The 26,783-nt window shown below is 49.5% G+C and overlaps 1 protein-coding gene across 2 annotated transcripts in view; it reads left to right on the forward strand.

Moving 5' to 3' along the window:
• The window catches only part of SYT9 (synaptotagmin 9), a 168,236-nt gene that overhangs the window by 128,658 nt on the left and 12,795 nt on the right, over window positions 1–26,783 (forward strand). The window contains exon 6 of one of the 2 annotated variants that reach the window (XM_036325265.1): window positions 1,060–1,189. In XM_036325265.1, coding sequence (XP_036181158.1) covers window positions 1,060–1,189 — 130 coding nt within the window. Of the gene's footprint in view, window positions 1–1,059; window positions 1,232–26,783 lie in introns of those variants that run through there. The other variant, XM_036325264.1, reaches the window with a different exon arrangement.

Below are 26,783 nucleotides of genomic sequence, written 5' to 3' on the forward strand. Positions count from 1 at the left end.
CAGGAGGGGACATTGCCCATGAGCCTGGAAAGCTAGGGCAGCATTTTTCAAGCTATTGCCAAGTTTCCCGCATCGACAAATCTGATTATGTGAGCTCTGCTTCAGTTTAATTCTCAGTAAACTCATGAATCTGGCCTGGAAAAATCCATGGCAGAATTCACGGAGCTTCTGCATGCAACCGATTTTAATGAGCATAAACTCAAATACCCTTTCCCACCTCGTCTCCCCCTTATAGATAGAGAGAATAGTCATCTTTGCAGAAAGAAAAAAGGAGAGAAAATCTGATGTGTTTGGATACCAAAGAGTTAAAGGATGGGCCATGTCATTCTAGTTGTGCCAAGGATTTCTCACCAAAATTTGCGAAGGGAAAAAAAAAAGGGGCCATGGCAGGGACCTATGCAGGGAATGTTTCAGAAATATTAGCCCTTCAGGTTAAAAGAGCTGAGGATGTTTTTACAGTAGGGAAGTCAAATCGGGTCAAAGAAGCAATGCTGGGTTTGGAAGGAAGGAGGAAAGAGCATGAGAAAACGCGCTCTCTAAAGAGAGGGGAAGCAGAGAGACCCAGGAGCAGGGAAGTGTTTGTCCTCAGCTCTGCCCTCGCTGTGAGCTCAAGACTATGGCTGCCACACACAGAGCTGCCTCCTCATCGGCACTTGGTTGCCTCTTGCAGGAATCTAAGCAGCTGTTATTGCAAGAAACTCCATCCAGGTGGCCCCTTTCATGACATGGATTTGGAGGCCTGGAGGCGTGCCAAGGGGTGGCATCCTTAGCGTGCCTCAGGGAGCCCCTCAAACATGGGGTTCTTGGGAACAAGCTAAGCCGTGCCACGTAACACGTTCATGCTACAAAAGCCTCGGTGTGGGAGGGCCAGACTGCTCTTCCTCTCTGTGCCACTGAGTACGATAATGGATCCCAAGTCCTGTTCTCTGTTCAACTTGGCATTGAATTTTAAATTAGGAAATGAACCACTCCTCCCCTGTTTCCCTTATTGGTTTAATTGAGTAGCTATTCTTATATGCCAAATTTTTAAGAAAAATCTATTGTGGGCTGTTTTCACAGTATAGGTCACAATGAGATCATCGGCGTGTGTCAAGTAGGCAACACAGCTGAGAGGCTGGGCAGAGACCACTGGAGTGAAATGTTGTCCTACCCTCGGAAGCCCATCGCACACTGGCATTCCCTGGTGGAGGTAAGACCCCGACCCCTGATGCTCCACTTTATGGAAGAATAAATGCTTGACTGTTGAAATGGAGGAGCCACCAAAAATGTGAGTGTACATTTCCGGGGATGTTAGAATTGCATTCAGTCCGAGGTTGGGTCTGTGATCCCCACCAGCCTGGGGATTTTGAGCAAAGGCCAGGGATCATCCCTCCCTTTGATTGTTTTTTTAAAAAGGTCAAAATTCTGTGAGTCTGTTTAATGGCTTTGGGTTGACAGTTGAAGGACATCTGCAGGATCTGGTGAGGTTGGTGTTTTTAGGCCATCCTACAGTGACTTAGGCCTGATGCCAGAAAGAACTTGAGACGGGAAGAGAGGAGGTCTGGATACTGGGACTGACTCTAGCATGAACTTGTGATTCTGGACAAGTTGGTCAGTATCAGATTCAACTACATATGATAAAAAAACCAAAAAACAACAAACCACAAAACAGCAAGTGAAATGAACATTTATGTATGTTTTACATAAGTAAGGTCCAGAGGAAGGCAGTCCTGGTTGTTATAGGGTTTCTGAGGTCCACTAGACTTCCATCTTTCTACCTCACTGACCTAGAGTGGCTTTTTTTTTTTTGAGGTCACCTCATTGCCCAATATGGCTGCTTAGCTTTAGCCATCACATATCTTATTGGCCATAGAAGGTGACCAAAAGCATGCACATTCCTTTTCCAAGGATTTTCTGTGATGTGTCATGCAACACTGGTACTTACAATTAACTTAGTTACAGAACTTAGTCATGGACATGTGTGGGGAATGTATTCTTTTTGTTGGGTGGAAATGTGCCCAACTGAAAACAGGGTTTTGTTTGCAAGAAAGAAGAGGGCAATGGGTACCTAGAAGCAATGGGCCACCATCCTGCCTCTCTTAGACCCTCATTCATTCTCTCACTCCCCCATCATTTCCTTCTCATTTATTCTCTTCCCGTTCATCTTTCCTCATTGCCACACTCTCTTATTTATTTACTAACCCCTTCTCCCAGAAATAAATTGCATTCACTAGGTAACATCTCTGAGAGTCAAATGCCATATTAGGTACTGATAGTAGATGTGAATAAGAAACCATCCATTCCTTCCCTTGAAGAGCTTCCACACCTTAAGAGACAGAATATGGTGTGTACACTCGTCACTAAAGGCACATTCATGATCATTGGCATCCACACCCAGTGCTACCGAGCACGAAGCAGGGAAGTGTTTGTCCAGCTTAGATGTGATTGTCCAAGAAGCATTTCCTCCTGCTGCTCCTGGTAACTGAAGGGAACTGAGCCCTATGGAACGGGGACACCAGGGAGCCTGGGTTTGGGGCAGAGAACTTCTCTCTTACTCTCCCAGCACAGACAGCTCTGCCCTTGCAGAGCCATCCTGAGAGGCCTCGCTGGGTGTGGGCTCTGCTGTTGTTGACAGCCAGGTTGGTCTGGTTGTAGTAAACATGCAGGCAGCTGCAGAGAGGCAGAGCAGCCCCCACCTGGCCTGGGGACAGAGGGACAGTCTCCCTTTGTTGGAGATGGTGCCGGATGGAGGAGAGCAGGGCAGGATTTGTGAATTGATTCTAAGCTTCAGGGTACCAGGTCCTCCTTGGGCCCCCAGTTCGCAGGTCCCTGAGGACACATCTGCCCCTGGGCCATCGAAGCCAGACTCTTTCTTTCCTGGACTCAAAATTAATCCCTAAGGGAGACCCTTAGGCCCCATGAAGCTGGAGAAGTAGCTGGAGGGCTGTGCTGACCGCCTGCACCTCACTCCTCGCTCCTGTAGCTCCTGGTGTGAGTCTCAAAGGCTTCCACTGGGGGCTCATTAAATCGGCGCCTGGTGCTAGCAGTGGCCAGCGGCCGTTAGAGGAGTCACAATAGACATTTGCACCCTTGTGAGTCACTGCTGACTTCAGTGCTTATTTGTAATCTGGCGTGTCAAAGAGTGTCAGAGCTCTCTGCTTCTCGAGACACAGGACATGGGGAAGGATAAGGACGAGGGGTGTGGCGTGGGGGGTGCGACGCGAGCCCTGATCCAGTGTACAAGCCAGGGACCTTGCCAGGAGATAACCAAGTGGCACGTGTACACAAGGGGGCGTGCAGACAGCGGACCTCGGAGGCTTCCTGCCTGGCCAAGGAAAAGACGCTGCATGACTCTGGCCACCTGGGAGGTGCTCCCGAAACCCTCAGCACCTGGCTCTTTGCAGATCTGTGTCTGATGGTTATGTAAGTGAGAAATAAATGTTTCAGGGTTAACCCACTGACTCTTGGAAATCGATCGTTCCAGCAGCTAGAATAACCGGCTCATACGATGGTCGTTCTCAACTGTTGCAGCGGAACCTAAGGCATGAAATGCCTGGGCCCCTCCAATGAAGGGCAAGCCGAGGAGGCTGGCCCTGCCCCGTGGCTTCCTGACTCTTTGAAGTTCATGCTCAGAACTCCAGATCCATCCTTAGTGGGGAGGCAATACTTTTCCCTTTAAAAATAAATGTGCAGAATTGGGGCACTGGCACCAGAGGAGATGAAGAGCGGTATCGGGGCGGTCACTGCCCTTCGCCCACAGCCGTGAGGATGGAGGAGGCCGCAGGCAGGCGGTGGGAAGCCCTCACTTTGGGGTTGGATGGACCTAGATCCAAGCCCGGGGGCTGCTACTCTCAAGTTGTTTCTCTCTTTCTGAATCTGAGTTTCCTCATCCGTAAAGTGGCCGTCACAGAGCCTATCTCACAGGGTGGTGGTGAGGAGTAAAACACCTAATCTGTGTGAAGCACCATGGCTGGCACATAATACATGCTCAGTAAAGTCCTCGCTTGTCATTGTGTCCCACACTCCGAGCGACTGCACTGTGTCCTCATGTGACTGTCACACGAAGACATATCATCCCTAATGTGTGTCACGGAGGATCACAGGAAGGCTGGGCACCCCTGTCCCCTGCGCCCCGGGAGCCATCACCTCAGATTGGGGGAAGGTGTCATTTGCAGCTTTGCCAGGCATAGACACGTGTATAAGTTCTTCTCCTTTCTTCCTCAGCCTTCAAGAAAACTTGCTATTACACCCTCTTCCTTTAAATGTCTGCTTTAAAACAAAAATAGTAGTGAAGTCGCAGGTCTCGTGCGCGCGCACGTTTGTGTGTGTGTGTAAGCATGTGTGTTTGAGAGAGAGAAAAGGGAAAGAGAATATGGGGTAGTTAGGATTTGGTGCGAAGGGAGGCTGGCCTGGCAGAAGCTCTTCACTGCTGGGGGCCAAGGGACCAGGTTAGGACTGAACCCCGAGCCTGCAGAGATCTGGCAGCCGCCCGGGGCTGCATCCAGCATGCCTGACCTTGCCAGGGCAGGTGGCAGATGGAGCCTTCAAAGCCAGTGAGTTGAGAAATCCGTTTCTCTCCCAGGGACTCTGGACAGCTTCACCGCACACTCAAAGGTCAGCCAGCCCGCTCCCTTTCTGCCCAGATGTCAGAGGCCTGGGACGTGGCATGGCTCCCCCAGAGCAGGCTGCTGGCACCTGGGGACAGGAGTGTCCCCTCTGTGGGGCCTCAGGAGATGACAGAACTCTCAGGGCTCCCACCACAGAACCCCCTCTGCCGTGTACCCAAGATGCCTCCTGGCCATATCCCAGCACCTGGCCCACCTCTTCGGGGTGGAGCTGACCGACCTCACGATCCCCAGAGAGAATCATAGAAATGGTTCCAGGTTTTCATCGCTTCCATGTGTAGTGCTATATGCACCTTCTCCATTAACAAGACACAAACCTGGTTTGATGGGAAGATACTGTTTGGTTAAATCGAATTTTGCTTTTCTAAGAGAGACAAAGACAGAGGCTCTAACCGGAATTCACAGTGAAGATCAGCAGCGTTGTCCTGAATGGCAGAGGTGCAAGATTCTAAGCCAGTGATGGCGAACCTATGACACGCGTGTCAGAGGTGACACGCGAACTCATTTTTTTGGTTGATTTTTCTTTGTTAAATGGCATTTAAATATATAAAATAAATATCAAAAATATAAGTCTTTGTTTTACTATGGTTGCAAATATCAAAAAATTTCTATATGTGACACGGCACCAGAGTTAAGTTAGGGTTTTTCAAAATGCTGACACGCCGAGCTCAAAAGGTTCGCCATCACTGTCTAAGCCAAAGCCCCACTCGGGCGGCCCAGGTGTGGAGAAGGCCCTCTCTCCAAGCCCAGCCTTTTCTATGGGTGTGCAGCTAGTCTGGCCTGCCGGGACCGCCCCAGGGAGCCTGGTGCCCCCCGGAACTCAGGGTTCTACAATTCCCAGCATAACGAGGGGGCAGGTGTGGCCCCGTGAACCCTGGCAGGCAGAGTCCTCATCGACCACCCTCTGCCTTGTTCAGGTTGTAAACTTAGAGCTATAGAACTAAAGCCAACGTCAGTTCCACAGACGCAACAGGAAGTTTCACGACGAGGCCCTTTACACCAGGTTCCCAGCAGAGCCCACCTGGACTCTCTGAGGTCCACACCTTCTCAGGAGAAAGCATCTGGTTGCCCAGGTTGGGTTATGTGCCCACCTGGTCCAGGTCGCCGCAGGTCATGGGAATGTGATGGGGCGCTCACCCCAGCAGGAATATGGGAAGGAGACTTCCTGAGGTGGGCCTGACGGACAGAGTGATTGACAGACGTGAACAGGACTGGTCCCCAAAGATGGTGAAGCGAGGGAGTCAGAGGCGTTAGCACTCTGGGGAAGTTGTCATTCACCACAGATTAGGGAACAGGAGTGATTCTCCAGAAAGAGGGTGGGTGACCAGGACACGCCAAGCAAATCAGGTTCCCATCAAAGGGGTTATGTAGTGGTTCTCAACCTTCTGGCCCTTTAAATACAGTTCCTCATGTTGTGACCCAACCATAAAATTATTTTCGTTTCTACTTCATAACTGTAATGTTGCTACTGTTATGAATCAAATATCTGATATGCAGGATGGTCTTAGGCGACCCCTGTGAAAGGGTCGTTCAACCGGCAAAGGGGTCGCGACCCACAGGTTGAGAACCGCTGGGTTTGGGGGTGTTGTGGGACTTGGGTCCTGGTAAGAATTAGACCAGTAGAGAAGGAAACTGAGACAGAAAAATTGTTTTGAAACAGCGTGGCCTGAGGCTCTGTTCCTTCTCTCTCCCTGTTTCAGGGGAAACTTTAGGAAGTGCTGCCCCTCAGCAAGCAGGGGTACTTGAGGTGCCCCGAGGCACCCAGCTTGCCAGTCTTTGGAAACCCCATGAACTCCACTCCCCGTTAGTAGGCATTGATAGGCTGGTGATCACATGCTTTGCCCACGTAAGGCCTGGCTCAAGACCTGCGCATAAGCCTACGTGGGTGTCAGGGGATAGTAACGGAGGAGATGAGTAGTGGGTACATGGAGGCCATGTGTCATCACACCATCTCCCCCACGTTGTGACATGCATCCCAGGCGTGGTCCAGCAGAATGTCCCAGTGTCCCAGAGAACAAAACATCTGTTCTGGATGGAAACTGAGAGAACAAAACATGTTGTAAAGTCCATTAGAATAGTGCAAGAAAATGTTAAGTTCCTTCATCTAAAACAGGTACCCTTCCTGGTAAGAAACAGGAAAGGAAAAAAATAAACTGGCTCTTGCTCATTACTGTTTTTCAGTCATTTCCTGGTCTTATCAGTCTCTTTGGGGTAAATATTCAATCCAATGTAACATTCGGTTTCCCAACTACAACTGTTTTCCTTCTTCCTCGCGGTTTCCTCCCTCCTCCCTCCTCCCTCCTTCCCCCGCTGGTGTCTTGGTGCAGGAAGTGCAAAGCTGGCGGCAGGCGGTGGTCTGGGGGCTTGGGCGTGTTGTCCTGCTTGTCTCTGTCACCCCCGGAGCTGATGAGGATCCCTGTAGGTGTGATGTGCACCGTCTCGCCATCAGCCAAATAAGGAGACTGCTTCCCGGGAGCCCAGCCCACACTGAGGCGGACCAGGCCCCACCTGAGCTGTTCATGGCCCTGCCGATCTCATCGGATGCCTGGCCCAGAGGTCTTTGCAGCCCTTAGCACAGGGTCATTTCCCCGCTTGCTGGAACCCTCCCAGAACCCTGTCACCAGTACTGTCACCTCCTTCCACACCCTCGGGGCACGCAAGGACACATGGGAACTGCGGGAGACTCGGTGCCGTCACAGGTGCCCTCGTTATGCTGTTCCTGGTCATTTCTGTATTGTTCCTCTAGCCTCTTGTTGGCACAGGGCTACATCCGCTTTCTGCTTCCTCCTCAATCCACCTGAAACCTGCGATTTCAAGCCTGAGAGGTGGAAGCCAGGACCTCCCATCAGAGCCTCTGTTCTTTCCCTCTCCCTGTTTCTCCCACCAAAGGCTCTCTATGGAAACTTTCTTTATATTCACAGCATGATTCCTCTCTCCCTATGCCTTCTGCTCAGGTACCCAAGGTCTCCTCTCAACATCTAAAGGGAACACTTGGAATTTAGATGCGTCTCTTTTTGACAAGGCCTGGCTCTTGCTTCATGAGGGACTAGCTGATCGTTGACTGTAGGCTATTTGCCTTTGATCTGCTGGATCATACGGCATTGATTAATTGCATGGAACAATATGATTTACAGGGAGTGGAAATACTGTCCCTATTACATAGATATTGAATTAGTATTTGATGAATGAATGAGTGAATGAATGAGACATACAATGAAAGCAAGCGGGTTCCTTTGGTTCTGCAGTTCCACAACTCCCCACTTAGTGGATCCAAAGTAGAAGTCAGTTTGGGATGATGTGAAAGATATTGAGACTTGAATTTGCAGTCGGCTCTTCAAATGGAGATGGCCCTTCTCAGGCTCCAAGCTTGAATTACCTTTTTTCCACTTAGGAGGAGGACATGCGAGGAGGTCCTTTGCCCCCTTGGGTCCCATGTGGGCCATCTGATGGTACTGGCTTTGCGTTCTGATTGCAGTTGAGAAATATTCAGGACAGTAACTGAGTCACCTTGTAAATCATGAAGCTTTCTCTTGAGCTTAAGTGGATGCCCAGGTTCTAGAGTACTTCAGCATCTTCCTTCATAAGAGACAGAAGAAACAGAAATGCCACAGAGACTCCTGTGGCGAGTGGCAGACCGTTGTACCCTGAATGAGAACTGATCAGGAGGTGACAAGGATATTAGTCCACAAGTTGGCATTTCTCACCAGGGAAACATTTTAGCAGCAGTTTACACAAAATAATGATTCACTCCACCTACATGTGAAGACAAAAAAAGAGAAAAATAATGGAAAAGTATTGTTTGGACAAAATAGAGGACTTATAATTGATATTCCCCTCCCCCCACACACACATAAAAAATAAGCTATTTTTATGGGTGGGATTTAGCATGGGGCAGTCTCCATAAATACCTGCAGGGCCACTGAAGCAAAACTGATTGCAAAGAACATAAAAATGTGCTACATGTTTGGGAATCTGAGAAGCATTAACAACCCCATTAGAATCTGTGCTAGTTAATTTAAGTGTCCAGAATGCAGTTTGGACAAGTAGGTTTCCAGCTAGTGGAAGGAATGGTCAGCAAACAAAGCCAAGAGCATTCAGATTTCCCAAGTAAGCCTTCTTTCTTATATTGAATGATCTGTACAAAAAAGGATGCTAAACATTTTCTTCTCTTCAGCTGGAATACAAAACCAGCGACTCTTCCTGAGGTCTATGGAGATAGTAACCACACACAACATGCGGGTAAACATTGAGGGTATAAAAGAGAATGTGTTGGGAAATAACATCACTGCCCAAACAGAAAGACAACTGCATCTGACTCTCCTCCCCTTCACAAATGACCTTGCCCAGCAGTCACTGCGCTGGACCGCTCCTGTGGCACACCTGAGTAGTAATTAAATAAGCAAGTGGCTAACCGTGGGCTGGAGCCTTCAGCAATCTCCGACTCGAGGAACAGCATTCCGAAGTGGCCACTGGATGATGGGCCGGTGGGCCAATTCATCCCCCTAAAATAAATGAACTGGACTGGTTTATGTAAGCAGTATGTGGGATTTCTCTTGCTGAAAACAGAAAATACCTTCTCAAACCATTCCCAAAGCTGCCATGAGATTAACCCTTCTGTCTTGCTCACTATGGTATGTCCAGACCTAACAAAGTATATGGCATATGAGGGACCGGCTATAAAGTTTTCCTAATGAAACAAATTACGATGTTTGGTTAATTAGCTTATGAGTTGGAATAGCTTATGGTCAAAAGAAAGACTTTCTCTTTTTAAAATATGTTTGTATTGATTTCAGGGAGAGGGAGAGATAGATAGAAACATCAATGACGAGAGAGAATCATTGATCGGCTGCCTCCTGCATGCCCCACACAGGGGATAGAGCTAGCAACCCGGGCATGTGCCCTGACTGGGAATTGAACCATGACCTCCTGGTTCATAGATCTGTGCTCAGCCACTGAGCCACACTGTCCAGGCCAGACTCTCTATCTTAATGACACATTAGTAATGTTAAAAAATTAGAAAAATGCTTTCCTTTTGTATTTTATTTACCAAGGGGAATTCAAATCCTGCATGGACTTGAGGGAGCCCTGGGCAGCCCTCTGTCTTCTGTTGGCTCCCTGGGTTGAGAAAGACTCAGTTTCTAGGGGCGAAGATCAGCCACATGACTGTCCTTTCCCATGTACGTGTCCTACCATGTCCTGCAATTCATTTGTTTAGAATCAAAATGAAAATCTATACTCATTTAATAATGAGTTTTTAGTATTTTAGCAACTTGAACCTTATCTTTCAATCCTGTATTTATTATTTTTATTTATAAGCTAAAGCTCAGTTGTATGGTAAAGTCTGTGATTAGCAGTGGTGGAATTGCATACTTCCCCCATTTTAAGTAAAGTTGAGAATATGAATGTGATGACATTGATCATTGAAATTCTTGAAAATAAGGAAAGGACTTGGGGCAGTGCATACACAACACAATATATAGGTGATGTATTATAGAACTGTATCCCTGCAACCTGTGAACTTTTATTAACCAACTAGAGGCCCAATGCATGAAATTTGTGCACTGGTAGTGTCCCTAGGCCTGGCCTGCGATCAGAGCTGATCTTCCCCAGCTGTCAGCAGCTGGCCCTGCCCCCCACCACTGGTCACCCTCTGTATGTGGAGCGACTGGCGGGGCGATCAGGGCCCCGTTCGCACCTGCCTTGGCCTTGTGCAGCCTGCATCCACCACCACTGCCCCTAGTTTCCCATTCCCCATTGGATGATCGGAGCCTGCAGGCTGGAGGCAGCTCCTACATTGAGCGTCTGCCCCCTGGTGGTGAGTGCACATCATAGCGACCAGTTGTTCTGTGGTCCAGTCAATTTGCATATTACCCTTCTATATATATAGATGTCACCCCACTACATTCAATAAAAAGTAAGGAAAGGGTGTCTCCAAAGCCAGGGAGCTTTACAGTCATTAAGCACTGACACAATGTGACCTGCACTCCTGGGATGTGCTATGGGGAGTTGTGCTCAGACTGTCAGGAAGAGGCGGTTATAAACAGGAAACATGGTGCGATTTTTTTCCTGTGGAGCTGAGGGATCTAAATGGAGTATGCTTAAACATTGTACATATTGATAGGAAGTGTCCAGATTGAAAAACTTTGCTTAGAGGAAGGTTGTAAAACCAATCAAGGAAGCAGATGCCGTGCAGAGGAATTCAGATCCACTAGATGTAAACAATGTAAACATTCTGGATTTTTCCGTCAATGCTAACGTCTATAACGTCTGTGCGTCCAGACGGTGCAGTCGGCTGGGTCTTGTCTGTTTCTCCCTCCCTGTTGGCTAGTGTCAGGGTCACATGGAGTATAGAGCTGGATGGGCACAGTCAACTCCTGCTCCTAGGGGAAGATGGGCCTGGAGGCACTGGATGCAAAGGGGCTCACAGACCCATAACCAATATCTGGAGGCTGAGCATCTGGTGCTCATTCTAGAAGCTTCCATACAGAAATGGGATTGGGGGCGGCTCCTGTGGCAACAACTGTGGCCCCAGATCCAGCCTCTAACAAGGGACCCAAGAGTCAGGCAGGAGTCAGTGGGATTCTGGTGGTAGGGTGATGACAGAGGTCTTCATGGCAGACCTTGAGGTTTGAGGTCGATCCAAGCAGGACCCCAGCATGGCAGGCTGGCTCTGCCTGGAGGTGGAGTTAGACTCACTTTGGCACGCAAGACCAAGGAATGGATTGACAACCAAGGCCCTTGGCTGTGGAAAACTGTGTGACAGGACCCCGCAGCATGGCTGGCAGCCACAGGATTGCCGTCCGCTGTCACCTGGAGCCTGTAGTAGGGAAAGGTCCACACTATATTCCTAGGTGAGGGTCCAAGGCTGAGTGAATCTGATCTTTCACTTGCCTTTAAAATGTTATGTTCCTGCGCTAGCTGGTTTGGCTCAGGGGATAGAGCGTCAGCCTGCTGACTGAAGGGCCCTAGGTTTGATTCTGGTCAAGGGCACATGCCTATGTTGCGGGCTCGATCCCCCATGGGGGGCATGCAGGAGGCAGCCAATCAATGATTCTCTCTAATCATTAATGTTTCTATCTCTATTTCCCTCTCTTTTCCTCTCTGAAATCAATAAAAATATTTTTTAAAAAATGAAATAAAATGTTATGTTCCTGCCTGGCTGGTGTGGCTTAGTGGTTGAGCGTTGACCTATGAACCAGAAGGTCACAGTTCGATTTCCAGTCAGGGCACATGCCCGGGTTGTGGGCTCGATCCCCAGTAGAGGGCCTGCAGGAGGAAGCAGCAATAATTCTCTGTCATCATTGATGACTCTATTTCTCTCTCCCTTCCTCTCTGAACTCAATAAAAATATTTTTAAAATAAAATAAAATGTTATGTTCCTTAAAGTTGCAGAATGTCTACTCCTAGGATTAGCACTAATGGTTCTTATCCTGCCGCTTAAAAATAATATGACCTTTGCATTGCTCTCCAATTGTAGAACCAACGTAGCATGTGAATGTGAGCTTACCTGGAGCAAAATCTTACACCAGGAGTAAGGATCCAGGGATCCTTGCCGAGAAGGAAATAGAGATGCAGAGAAACCCTCCACTCCCAGGATGAGGGGGAATCAGGAATACCACGGGGTCCTGCAGAATCGAAGCTGTCACACACAGTGGCCATCTGCTCGGCCCAGTCCTACTCTCACACGCCCGTGGGCCCAAAAGAGTTAAGAGCAAAGGCCTTGAGAAGGCTGGGCTTTGTTACAGGGAAAAAGCTTTTAGCTCCAGCTGCTGCTGTCAGCGGAGATGCTTGAAAGCAAAGAAGGGAATAATTGGAAAGAAAAGGACTTTAGAATCCCATGGGCGTCTCCGAGGCCGCCTCAGCCCAGGTGTGGCTCTTCCTGCTTCAAGCCTGTGGTTCTCTGAAGCCTGCAGCTCAGATGGAGCTCCCTTTGCTGTCTTTGCAGACTGTGTCTGAGTTCACGGGGGCCCAGCAGACTGCTCCACAGGGCAGGAGCTTCCTCAGGACAGGGATGGGCACAGAATTAATAACAGTGACAGCCCTGGAAATGCAGTCGTATATCATAGATGAGGTGGGTGGCTCTGAGCTTTATAAGAGTCCCTGAGCGGTTGCCGACGGACTGCTGTCACTTTTCGCTTAGTGCATCAGCTGCAAAGACCAGAAGGGGCCTCCGTGGTCCAGGAAATGATGGAGAACCAGGGCGATGAAAGAAGGGACAGATCTGGACCAGACTCAGGGCTTTACCCACCCAGAGAGGAGGGCTGGGAAGTTAAAGGCCGGGCCCCCTCCACTGTCACCTCCCCTCCATGATCAGAGAACATTGGGTGGCCTCTGTTTATAGTGCTCTGTGTTGCTCAGTGGGATATGCCTGCTGAGTAGCTGTTGAGTGGGGTGGGGTGGGAGCTAGTATGAGGGGTTGTGGTTGAAGAAGCTGAAGGAAGAGTAGGTTTGGGAGAAGCAGAGTGGTGGAGGGCAGCCAGCGACAGGGGAAGGAGTTGGGTATCTTGGGGGAGGTGGCCCGTAGGATAGGGAGATAAAAGACATTTAAAGATTTGTAGTCAGTTTTGCTGGCATGAGACAAGGTCACCTTCATAGCTCCAGGAAGTCTTCCATGGCATTAACATGGATATGAATTTGGATTATGTTATGAGAGCTTGCAGAGTCTGACTCCCAAACTGGAGGTCCCATGAAGGTTCTACATGATTCTATAGCCCATTTGTGCCGCATTCATGTTTTATAGGGAGGGAACCTACACAGCTCTGCCACTTAGAGCTGTGCGCTTGGCAAATCACCTAATCTCTCTGAGGATCATGAAGGAGGAATCCTTCATGAAATGGGGATATTAATACCTAGTTTTATTTTTATTTTATTTTATTTTATTTTATATCTTTACCTGTGGATATTTTTCCATTAATTTTTAGAGAGAGTGGAAGGGAAGGGGAGAGACAGAAACATCGATGTGCGAGAGACACATTGATTGGTTGCCTCCTGCATGTAGCCTGACCAGGGCAGGGGATCGAGCCTACAACTGAAGTACCTCCCCTTGATGGGAATTGAACCCGGAACCCTTCAGTCCGAGGGCCACCGCTCTAAACGCTGAGCAAACACGGCCATAGTCAGTACCTCATTTTAAGTACCTATATGATTAAATGATACAACCTATTTCAGCGGTTCTCAACCTGTGGGTCGCTGCCCCTTTGGGGGTCGAACAACCCTTTCACAGGGATCGCCTAAGACCATCGGAAAACACATATATAATTACATACTGTTTTTGTGATTAATCACTATGTTTTAATTATGTTCAATTTGTAACAGTGAAATTGGGGGTCACCACAACATGAGGAACTGTATTAAAGGGTCGGGGCATTAGGAAGGTTGAGAACCACTGACCTATATGAAAGCACCTAGCACAGTGTCTGGCAGTGGCAGGTGCTCCCCGAGTGTTGAACAAGGAGGAAAACAGAACTCCGCCCCGCATCTCCATCACTGATTTTTGATGATGCTGCTACAGTGCTCAACTAAAGATAACTTTTCTGGGGAGAGTCCAAGTTTGTCATTTCTCTGGCTTTTGGAATCTTCAATGATTCACAGAGACTTAGATGGTAAGAATGTAAGGTGTGGCGACACTGTATTTCATTAAGTTCCCGATTATACAGGAAGTAGAGCAGCGTGCCTCAAGCAATCTTGGCTGAGACTTACAGGATACGTTATACATCATGATACACACAGATACAAAACTAGGACAAAAGTTTCTTGAAAAAATACACATACATATGATGCATTTGTTGAAAGAAATTTTATTTTATTAAAAAAAAATACTGGTCACACATTAAATTGCCTTCCAAACCTAATGATGGGTCACCTTCCAGACTATGAAAAACTGAAGTAAAGGTTGTGCACTTCTGGTGAGGCCGATGTCTTTCTGAGGCCGTGTGGGAGGACTACAAGGGAAATGTAGGCTCCTACCCAAACTCCCATCCAGAATCCTTTTCTGGACCAGAATTCTCTGCTTTTCATCACGTCTGTTTGTCAGGAAGCAACAGCATCCCTTGGTTTGGGCTTCTCTGCACATGGTGCTGCACACCTGAGTGTGTGTTGCCACGTTTGCATGCGCACAAATAGATGACTCTGATCACAAATATTGAACCAACCAGTTTGGAGCTGGGCTTAGCCTGAAAGTGCTCGAGCAGCACAGAGACACCAACTGTGTGTTGATAACTGAAGAAAACCGCTGGGTAAAGCCACGGAAGGAAGGCAGGGGCATTCCAGCTGGACATGTGTGTCATTGCTATGAGAGGGTTCCCTGGGATGACAGGACTCCTCTCCCGCCCGGGGTCGGGTACTGTCTTGGGTGGGGAGGTCCTGCTGCAAGGACTCCGGAGGGGGGTGGAGGGGAGGGCAGCCTAGCAGTAAATTGTATAGTCTGTGTTTTCAGAAGTTGTTTGGGAGCACAGAGGAGAGTGTTCCCAGCCATCCATTGGGGAAGGGTGGTGACCCAAGAGACACACTGAACCCCCTGGACAGGTTCTTGAAAATGAGTGGAAATCCTCCTGTTGAACAAAGAGGAAAAGGAATTTCGAGGGGAAAGGTTAATGCATTCACATGCAGGCAGGTGTGAAAGAGGAGGGCTGCCCCAGGGACACCAAGGGCTTCAGGACTGAAACCCAGGGTCCATGGGAGGGAATTGAGGCCAGAAAGGGCGGGAAGGGCTCCTTCAACCGAGATAAGGGCTTAGAGCTTTCTGTAAGGGGGCTCTGGGATGATTTTAAGAACAGACTCAAATCTGTGTTGTAAAAGGGTCACGCTGGCCATCTGGAGGAGTGTGAGTGGGAGGGGACAAGGCTAGAGGCAGATGTGCCACCCTTGGGCCTGAAGCAGACAGATGTGGAGAGGATGGGTGGGGAGACGGAATGAATGCCCTTGCGGAGGTCTGTGAGAGGTCCGCGAGAGGGAGGAGGCCTGTATGTGGATGTATGGTCCCAACATCTGAACTACAGAATGGTAGAGAAGGGACAGAGTGTTTGGAACAAGGGTGGGGGATGGGCGAGCTGACAAGGAGAGGGGAGATTAAGGCATTTCAAGGCCAAGAGCAGAAGAACTTGACAAAGTGTACCATTCACCTGTTACCTTTGGAAAGATGCTCTTCCGGAAGATATATTGTGTTCACAACTAAGTTACTTAGATCTTAACCACCCACCCCTCACACACATGTGCACACACCGTGCTCCCACCTCTTACCCTTTTCTTAGCTGACCGCCAGTCAGATTCTATTATAGGCCCACGGCCACACGCAGAAGGCAGATCGGTCCACCCGGGTTTTAAATGGAAATGCCTGTGCCCCAAATCTCCTGACAAAAGGCTGACTCGCCTGAATTTAAAGCCCAGATCCCTAGGGAAAGAGATGTCAGGAAGCTCCAAGCATGACGGACAGAAGCTCTGGGTGAACTGGGCAGGGAGGGGCTGCAGGTTTCCCAGCGGCCCAGGTATCAGCATGAGGTCCCCACTCAGCACTGACCCTCCTGGGACGGGAAGGGACCTGGGCTCAGACAGGCGGGATCTGCCCATAGCACCCCCTCCCTGCTGAGGCCGAGTGTTAGGACTGGAAAAACAGTCTGGGACAGTAGTCATCAGGGGATCTCGGACAGATGGTGGCCTCCCAGCGCGGAGGAGAGGAGGCAGCGAGGACTGGGGGACAGGGCCACACTCAGACAGTCACGTGGGGCCCCGACAGGCCCAGCCACAAGGAAGACTTAGCAAAATCTGTTCAAATCAACTTCAAATATTTTTTCAATTACAGTTGACATTCGATATCATATTATTTCCAGGTCCACAGCATAGTGGTTAGACAAGTATATGCCATGACCTATCTGACACCATACACAGTTATTACAGTACTAGAGGCCTGGTGCACAAATTTGTGCATGGGTGGGGTCTGGCCGGCCCACCCCAATGGGGGCCGATCAGGGCTGGGCGGGAGGGGCCATGGGAGGTTGGCTGGCTCTGCCCCTGATGGGGGGCTGATTGGGGGCAGGGCCCGTGGGGGTAGGGGGGTCCGATCGGGGGCAGGGCTAGCCAGGGGGAAGGGCTGCAGGCGGTTGGGAGGGCTGATCGAGGCCCTGATTGGGCTGGTTGGCCGCCACAGTGCACGTCATTGTGACCGGTCGTTCCAGTCATTCCGGTCATTTCGGCATTCCAGTCACTTGGCTTTTATATATATAAATTATTGACTATATACTCTATGCGGTACTTTACATCCCCATGACTATTTTATCACTACCAATTTGTACTTCTTAACCCCTTCACCTCTTTCACCCATCCCTCCAAGCCCCCTCCCATCTGGCAACCATCAGTCTGTTTTCTGTGTCTGAGTCTGTTTCTGTTTTGTTTGTTCATCTGTTTTGTTTTTTAGAGTCCACATATAAGTGGAATCATACAGTATCTGTCTTTCTCTGACTGACTTATTTCGCTGAGCATAATATCCTCTAGGTCTATCCATGCTGTCGCAAATGGGGAAGATTTCATTCTGTTTTATGGACGAGTAAGATTCCGTTGTATGTATGCACCACAATGTCTTTATCCACTCAGCTATTGATGGGCCCTTGGGTTGCTTCCACATCTTGGCTATTGTAAATAACACTACGATGAACAATATTTTAAAATCTTTCCTCGACACTATGCCCCATCTCTTTGCTACCTTTCAAGTTTCTCAAATATCTTGAGAAAGAGAGAGCACGCTGGCATTTCTGTGTGCCCGGGCTGGTTGGCGGGCTACCCTGAGCTTTCATGTCTGTGTGTCTCCCTCGCCCAAGGAGAGCAGTCTCAGTAGACAGTGGAATCTGATGGCCTCCGAGTTTATGCTTATAGACAACTCCTCCAAGTTTCTGGGCTGAAAGGGGGAGGCAAGAGACAGGCCCGTTGCTAGAAAAAGGATGAAGGATTTTGACAATGGGATTTTCTTTGTCAGAAGCAAGAAATTTGAATGTTTTTATAGGCTGAGGAAAAGGCTAATAGGGAAGGAAAGGTTGAAGATAGAGAGAGAAGATAGCTGGTGTGTGGGCTTTAACCTGGAGACACATGGCCAGGGCCTAGGCCTAGCTCTTACCCAGCACACAGGCTGTTCCTCTCCTCCTGCTTCTGGCCATCAAGACTCCATCTCGCCTGTGGGCCATGGAAGCACATGCCACCCCACAGGAAGGGTTAAGAAGTAGCCTGTGCTGCTTTCAGTCCCAGGGCAGAGCACCCAGTGGCTATACAGCGAGTCCCAGATGATCCCCTGCCTCCTGTCGCCCCACATCTGCAGGTCCCAGGTTTTCTCGGCATCCCCACTGCATGCTCCCAGGTCCTGGAGGCAGCTCTGCCCTCTTCCAACCTGGCTCCGCCTTGAAAGGGCCTTTTCCTTACCTGGATCCTGCTGGGCTGTTCGCCAGCATTCAGATCCTGCCCCTGTTCTTCCATCAGCTTGGATCACACCGTCTGGGATAACCCAGCCTCTTCCCACTATGCTGCTCTGCACTTTGACATTGCACCCCTCAGGCCAGAGCCCCACTCCCTGTCAAACCGTGCAGGGTCTGATACCACCCACGTCCCACCCCGACACCTGATGGACATGCCATGCCTCTGCTTACTCTCCTCTCTGACTTCATCCTCGGCCCTGATGCAGGAGCATCTCCCTGCCGCGTGCGGCCCCCCCCCCCCCGCCCCCCCGAGCTCTGACTCACAGCCCCACCCCCATTTAGTCCCAGCAAGTCCAGCTGTGGACAGTCTTTGAGCTTTTATTCTCAAGTCCCAAAGGGTCTGACGCTGCTGCGAGAGGCCCCCTCTCACCATTCAGGATGCACTCACTGTGCCTGCGTGGCTTCCATCAGACAAACTGCAAGGCGTTCAGGGGGATGCATAGAACACATACACATACACGTTGACCCTTGAACAACGTGGGTTTGAACTGTGTGGGTCCACTTATATGTAGATTTTTTTTCTTCAGTAAATACTGTAGGTGTATTTTCTCTTCCTTGTGGTTACATATCCTTTTTCCTCTAGCTTACTTTATGGTAAGAATGCGGTCTGTAATGCATGCAGCATTCAGAGTATGTGTTAATCGACTATTTGTGTTATAGGTGAGGCTTCACACCCACATTGTTCAAGGGTCAACTGTAAATTAATCTAAGAAGGAGAAAGACAAAGAACATGTGTGGAAAAACAAGAACTCTTTGGCAAAATAGTAAGTAGGCCCTTAGGGAAATCATCATAGAGATTATGGTAGCAAAAGAGAGAATGTTTGGATATGGTCAGAGTCCACCACCAGGTTTAGAATAAAGAGTTTCAAAAACTCTGAAGGAAAAAAAAGTGGGTAGACATTTTCAATTGCTGGGAGCCTGTATGGAGAGATTCAAACTATTTGAAAAGCTCTTTAAAATGCTATTGTGGCGATGCAATCAGAATGATGGTAGGGGAGGCACTCACAGACACACACGACTACTGATGTTTTACAAGGACGTGCACGAAAGCTGAAAACAGTGAGGAGCTGCAGGCCTGCCTTTGTCTTACTATCTGCTCTCAGCACCACCTGGCCCCTTGCTCACCCTTTTGCCTCTCAAGTACATTTATTGTCTAGAAATACAGAGCTTTGCCTGTCTCTCCACTTCCGGAGGGGCCTGCTCCAGACCGGCACCAAGAAATCTGGGTCTCTGTCTATACTGGGAAGCTGAGCTTCTTCGAGGAACCACACACTTGACACTTGTGTTTCACAATGGGGTCACTTAGGCATCAGCACGTGGGCTTCCATCAAAGCTTTGGTCACACGAACTGAGGGTCCGCGCCTCTCCACACTGTCCTGGGCCCAGGGCCTCCCAGCGCTGCTGGCGCTCAGAGCATCCCGAAAGGACAGGCGTCCTACCACCCGAGTTAGCTGGCCACGTCACATCCCCCAAGGCCCAAAGGCCCTGATCCGGGGGAGCTCTTTCCAACCTCAGGCAGATGCCCTTCTTCAGACAGATGAAAACTACCATCTCCTCGTCCCCTAGTGATGTCTGTCTGACCTTCCAGCCGTGACTCCCTCCTTTCCCCTGATGTCTGCCCACAGCATCTCTGGGCTCCATTCTCTGCCCTCTGGAAACAAACCGCTTTCTAGCTGATTCCAAAAGGCTCAAGCCAACAGAGGCTCCACAGGGAAGCAAATGAAGTCTGGGCCCCACAGTTTGCCAGACCAACAGCCCCCACTGAGACCCTCTCCAGGGGAGAGGTGGTCCTGCAGGCAGCAGCCGGCCGCTCTCCACCTGCCTCCTGTCTGATCTCTGCACCTGCCCTTAGCACTCAAAGCTCCGGGGGAAATGAACTGAGATGAGGAGCAATTCTTCTAATGGCCCAGAACACTCTGCCGGTCCCCACAGCTGCGGGGGACCTGGAGTGTGAGAGCATCCTCCATGCTCCGGTGGGGGTCCCTGCCCTCTCTCCCAATCAGGATGGGGGGGTGCTGTCAGGCCTGACTTTCAGGACACTTGTCACTTTAAGAATGACAACGCCCCCAGGGTAAGTTCGGAGCTCCCAGAGGTGCTGGACACAGGGCTTGTGCTGCCAGCACTGTGACTCTCTCTAGACGACTTCACTTGGGGTCCCGGACTCCGCTCCTCTCTCCACACACCTCTGCCCCAGCACTGGCCACCAGCTCCGCACTCTCATTGATCTCTCCCCTTAATGACGCTGGGCTTTGTTGGACTTGTGTCAACAATTTTCTCCAGTCCTGGTGCTCTCAGTGTCCTCAAATACTCACACAGTTAAGAGGACCCTTGCCTCAATGCCAAAGGATCTCCATGGAGGAAATGGCCCTTTCCTGGGGCCTCTGCCATCAGCTCTGCTACCCTTTCCTGCCCTCTGATGGCCATCATCGCCACTGCAGGTAACCTTTCAGGGTTCTGAGGGCTTTCACTGATGTGCTTATTCAATAAACACTTCTTTAGGGCCACTCAGTACTACACAATGTGTAGATAGTAAGTATTCAGTGATGACAATACATGTGCTTGGCTTCCAAGATCACAGTCCCATGAAGAAAAGTGTGTGTGTGTGTGTGTGTGTGTGTGTGTGTGTGAGAGAGAGAGAGAGAGAGAGAGAGAGAGGAGAGAGAAAGAAATATTATGAATGAATGGGAGTGAATGAATTGTAGTGTACCCCTGTGTAAGCCTAGATTTGCTCATCATTGCACAGACTTTACCTCCAGCGCCTTCACCTGACAACATCCTTGGAATTGAGCACCCTTCCCCGGTTAGAGGTGGAGAGTGTCAGTGACATTTGCCTTCTCCCTAGCATTTTATGGTTTTTCATTTATAAATCAAATATTTCTGAGCGGGTGCCGAGCTTGATTCTCCATGAAACTTATAGTCCAGATAAGGGGCTAGACATAAGTAAATAATCAGACAGATTGCTTGATGACAGTTAGGTGTTACCTAGGGCTGTGTTCTGACTTGTTTACTCCTAGTAAGAGCCATGCACTGCCAGGATAGGGCATGAGATGCATGATTTGGAGGGAGAAGGAATAACCCACAGAGGAGCACAGCCTATGCACACAGTAGGCATCTCGGAAGTGCCGAGTGCATGATAGAGGCTACAAAGCAGGCAAGGCTGAGGACCAAGCCAATGTCTCCAACAAGCTTTGCTGAAATCAGCAGGTCATGTGTCCTCCCCTCCCCTGCAGCATGCCCACCACATCCTGACACTCTTCCATCCAACTAACTCATCTCCAGATGCAGGTCCAGATGTGTGAGATGGTGTTGGTTGGGACCTGTAGCAGGTTCCAGTCAAGGATAATTCAAGAGCCACAGTCCAAAATTGTAGGAGTCGCATCTGCTCAGCACCTGGTGCATAGGAAGCACTCTGTGGTTCTGTTGGGATTATTGAATGAATACATGAATTTTGCATAGTCATCCAGGCAGGAGCTTAGCTTCTGCGAAGATTTCAGTCATGATTGTACTCATCTGATCAGTGGAGATCGCCATTCTGGTCCATTGTAACGGAAGTGGATTTATAACTTAAATTGGTGTGTTGGCCACCAGCAGTGTGTAGACTCTGGGAGAGAGAGTGTGCAGTGAGGGTGCAGGCAGGGGTGCAGAACAGCCATGAGAACATATCCCCAAGGTTTGGGAGGCAAACCTCTGGAAGGACTAAGCTCTCTTGGACGGGTCCTGGTGGCCCCTGTGCTGGGAGGGACCGACTCCCTCAGAGATCCAGCAGGGGTGGCTACACATGTTGCTTAAAACTATAGCCGGTTTGTAATTTTGGCCTCAGACAGTAATTACAGTTGCCGGGGCTCCTTGGAGAGATAATTACAGGGAGGATTCAGCATATTCATTTTATCTACACACTTAACCATCAATTAAATCATTACTGTCTGATCCTATTCCAGAGTCTAGAAATGTTCTGTGAATGTATAATTTTGGAGGCACTGGAGTTGTTTTCATATGGTTTTAAGTGAGAAATTGCCCAATTTCCAGAGCAAAGGCCCACGTGCATGCTTCCCGGTGGAGGCAGAGCCAGGGATATCCTGTGGAGGCTGCCTCCCGGGAGGCCCGAGTCACAGGAGGGGCCAGGCCGAAGGGATTGGCAGGCAGTGCAGCTTTGCCTTTGCTCTCCCACACAGTTCATGATTTTCCAGAGCTGATTGTTCCTGGGACCTAGAGGTCAGCGGCTGGGAACAGGAGGGAGGGCGGCTTAATTTGCCAAGAGGCTTTTAGGAGGGTCCTCCCCTGCCAGGATTTTGCCGAGCCCCTGGGCCACCTTCCACTAACTCATAGCCAAAGAGGCGGTCCTTTCACTGTGGTATTTAAAAGCACAGGCTCTGGAGTCAGACCACAGGGCTCACATTTGGCTTCCCCACTTCTGAGCTGTGTGCGCTTGAGCCAGTGTCTGAACCTTTCTCAGCCTCAGATCATTCTCCTTTGTAACGGCACAATGCAGACCCTACCCAACAGAGCTGTGATGAGACCTCAATGGGAAAATAATGCAGTATGCTTAGCACAGTGTGAGCACTTAATGGCTACTAGGTAAATCTTAATAATTAATGTTATTTAACACTAGAGGCCTGGTGCACGAATTCATGCACGGGTGGGGTCCCTCTGCCTGGCCGGCGATTGGGGCCGATCAGGGCCTGTCTCGCCCAGTCCTGATTGGGGCTGATCGGGCTGGCCGGCCGGGGGGAGGGACTGCGGGAGGTTGGCTGGCTACAGGAGGTTGACTGTGGAAGCATACTGACCACCAGGGGGCAACTCCTGCATTGAGCATCACCCCATGGTGGTCAGTGCACATCATAGCAACTGGTCATAATGGTTGCTTAGGCTTTTATATATATAGTTTGTTTTCCTACACATACATAACTATGATAATGTTTAATTTATAAATTAGGCACTGTAAGGGATGAGTTGTAATAACTGGTAATAAGATAGATTAAGTATAACAAGGTACTGTAATAAAAAGTTATGTGAATGTGGTGGTCTCTCACTCAAAATATCTTGCTTACTGTACTCACCTTTTCACTTAGAGGAAGCACTTTAGGGCTTCCCATTGGCATGCCCAAATTGCCAGCATCACTACTCTTGCACTTTGTGACTAATAGTAAGTAATATGGGGTTGGTCATTTGAACACAAGCACTACCATACCAGACAGTCAATCTGACAACCAAATTGGCTACTAAGAGACTAAGAGTGGGGATTGTCTATAGCGTGGATTCAAAGGGATGATTCACATCCTGGGCTGGACAGAAGGGGACAGTGTGAGACTTCGTCACGCTACTCAGAATAGTGTGCAATTTAAAACTTGGGAGTTATTTGTTTCTGAAATTTTCCATTTAATATTTTGGACTCCAGTTGACTGCAGGTAACTGAAACCTCAGAAAGCAACACTGTGGATAAAGGTGGGGACTGCTGTACTTGTTTCAGATTCAACCCAAGTGTAGCCTCCTGTCTGTGTATACAGCTTGTGGAGCTCCCATAATGCTGCTTTGTTGTCCGGGTTTGCTTTCCTGAACAGACTATGAGATCCCTGAGAACAGGATTGTATCTCCTTTGTCTCTGATTCTCTGGACCCTTGTGTGGGCCCAGCAAAGAGTAGGTGCTCAGTATTGGCTGAATGAGAAATAGACGGAGGGAAGGAGAGGAGGATCTGGCATCCCAGGTGCTCGGCTTGAGGTACGTTCGCCCCTTTCTTGACTCATGGAGTTGGGTCCTTCCCCAACAAGCACTACATGATTTCAGCAGGTTTTCATGTTCAAACTTCTACGCGCTGAAAAGCTGACTGTAAAAGCCCTTGCTGACAGCATCCGTGCTTTGCCTGACAGCACAGGGGCTCTCCCTGGCTGGGGGGACTTGTAGGAAAAGTCTGTATGGTCCACAAGGAGAGAAGTGCATCCGGTCTTCAGGGTCCTGAAGACTTCGGGGTATTTCACATTTTGAGGTGATTTGGTGACTTTTTGTGAAACTGAGACTGTGAGAGATGGAGAGGAAGCAGGGAGTCAGGACAGAGGACGGAGGAGGCTGTGGCCTCCACAAATGCTTCAGAGCCACCACTTCTGTCTCAGGTCTATTCTGGAAACAGCCTTTTGCAGTGTGAGGGTTCTGCTCTCACCTGTGGGGACCTGGTACACGATTTTCAGGAAACATCATTGCCATTGATGTTCCCTGTGAGGTGAGCAGAGGACTCATTGGGTCTTAGCTTCTGCACTCAGAGCTCCAGTCCATGCCCTGCTCGCCACAGGGAGCACGCTCACCGCCTGCGCCAAAGAGGAAAGCGTCCCATGCGTGCACTTGTGCTGGCTTCAACAAGCTGGCGGCGCTTTATTATTGCAATTTCATGCTGTGATTTTTCTACTTCATTCTGTGCTGAAAGTGGCAACTGTCCCCACTGTGTCTCCAGCATTGCGTGGCGCATGGTTTTGGTTTCCAGACCCACGGAATTCATTTGATAAAGTGGCAGAAATCTCATACAGGTGTGGCTTGGTTAAGCATTGTCCCGAGCACCGAAAGGTTGCCTGTTCGAATGCCGGTCAGGGCACATACCTGGGTTGTAGGTTCCATCCTTGGCCGGGACATATACAGAAGGCAACCAATTAATGTTTCTTTCTCACATCTATGTTTCTTCTTCTTCCTTCTTCCTTCTTCTTCCTTCTTCCTTCTTCTTCCGTCTTCCTTCTTCCTTCTTCCTTCTTCCTCTTCCTTCTTCCTTCTTCCCCTTCCCCTTCCCCTCCCCCTCCCCCTCCCCCTCCTTCTCCTTCTCTCTCTTTCTTGCCTCTCCCAACTTCCTCTCTTTAAGCATGTCCTCAGGTGAGGAATTTTTTTAAAAAGTGGCAAACATCTATGTGCTATGTGCACAAAGAATTCTCTCAAAGTAACTCCCTTCTATAGGCCCCTTCAATAATTCTGCTGGGTACACTGAGTTAGAGGCCCGTGTGTCCAGCTTCCACAGAGGCCCGAATCTGCCTCCTCACCCCCCTGTCACGGCAATCACCAGGATGCCTGGCATGGTTTCATGGTGGGATGGGTTGGCACCACGTGAGCCACTGCCCTGGCCTGGTCATTGGTGTGGGGCAATGGCACGGCTTGGTGTGGAAGGGAAAACCGGGAACAGCAGGGCCTTCATCTTCAGAGATGAAGGGGTGGCCAGGGATGTTGCTGGTGGCTGCAGGGAAGAGGGGTGTAGGGGTGACGGCAGTTTTATAAGAAGGTGGAGAGACAAAAGCATTGAGGAGCAAAAGAGACAGCGCACCACCCCACCCGAGATACATGGGATGCGAGGGATTCACAGCCTTCTCGAGAGAGGTCACAGAGACAGGTGTGCCTTCGAGGGAGAACCAGGCTTCACTCAAGGCAAGGATGTGGAAAGAAGGTTTTACGAGAGTCAGGACATAGAAGATGGTAGGTGGAGAGCCCCATAGGTGGTTGGAGACAGTTCACACAGCGGGTTCTTTCAGGGAAGGGGAAGTACAGGCCGGGATGTGGGTGACAATGGTGTGAGGATAGGCGACTGGACAGTGGGACAGAAGGCAGGTTCAGTCTCAAGGGGCAAAGTTGGCCTTACCTGGAGGAAGTACTGTAGCTGCGTTGTCCTGGGGGCGAGAAGATAAAGCCTCTGCCACCTTCAGACCAATGGCTCTCCCAGGGTTGTTTGAAAGGGGGCTGAGCTGTCTCTCTCACCCATGTATCTGTTCATTCATCATTACCCAGTGCTCATAAGCCTTGGGTCTACTGTGCCCCTGGCCTTTCCCCCACCTTAAACCCCCACCCATCTGCCTGACCACCACCTCCCCTCCTGCTGCCCTGGGTCCTGCCTTCGCCCAGTGCCGCTTGTTGTCCTCCTGACAAGCAGGCTTACCTTCCCTACACATGACACCTCACAGTAATAATGTCACATCAGCTTTCCTACATCAGACACCTGCTTGATCCAAGGCACTATACTAGGCACTGGATGTACATCATCTAATTTCACCCTCAACCTGTGAGGCAAACAGTAGTATCTCCCCAGATGAGAAAAGCTGAGGCTTTACTGACTTAGCTACCATCATGAGGCAAATAAGTGGGAGAGCTAGCATATTGATGTAGATTGTCTTATGTCTCCACTGTTCTATGTCCCCTCCACAGTCTTGCATGGGTCTTTCATGCCAGTGACTTTGGACTTTGCCCTGTGGCGTGCTCAGATCAATAGAATATGAGAGGGGTGACAGTTCCAAGTGATGGCTTTAAAAGCACCGCGTATTTCTACTCACCCCCTTGAGCTTTTGACATCTGTCATGGGAACTACCTACGTCCTAGAATGAGCAGTCACAGCAGCTCTCCTCTAGCCAGATCCAGTGGAGCCCAGCAGAGCTGCTGCCAACCCACAAACCCATGAATAGGAAATACAAGGTTATCGTTGTAAATGACCAAGATCAGTGGGGAATGTGTCATTATAACAAGAGCTTACTAATATAGAGTGAAACTAAGATCTTTCTGATTCCATACAGTGCTTTTATTTTATTTATTGTTTAATGTTTTTACTGTTGTTTTTTTTTTTAGAGAAAGGGGCAGGGAGAGGGACAGAGAGAAAGAAACATCTATCGGCTGCCTCCTGCTCACCCCCTGTTGGGGGTCAGGCCCACAACCCAGACATGTGCCCTGCCTGGGAATCAACTGGAGACCTCTTGGTACATAGGTCGATGCTCAGTC

This window comes from Myotis myotis, unplaced genomic scaffold (assembly GCF_014108235.1).
Source record: "Myotis myotis isolate mMyoMyo1 unplaced genomic scaffold, mMyoMyo1.p scaffold_m19_p_10, whole genome shotgun sequence".
Taxonomy (NCBI): Eukaryota; Metazoa; Chordata; class Mammalia; order Chiroptera; family Vespertilionidae; genus Myotis; species Myotis myotis.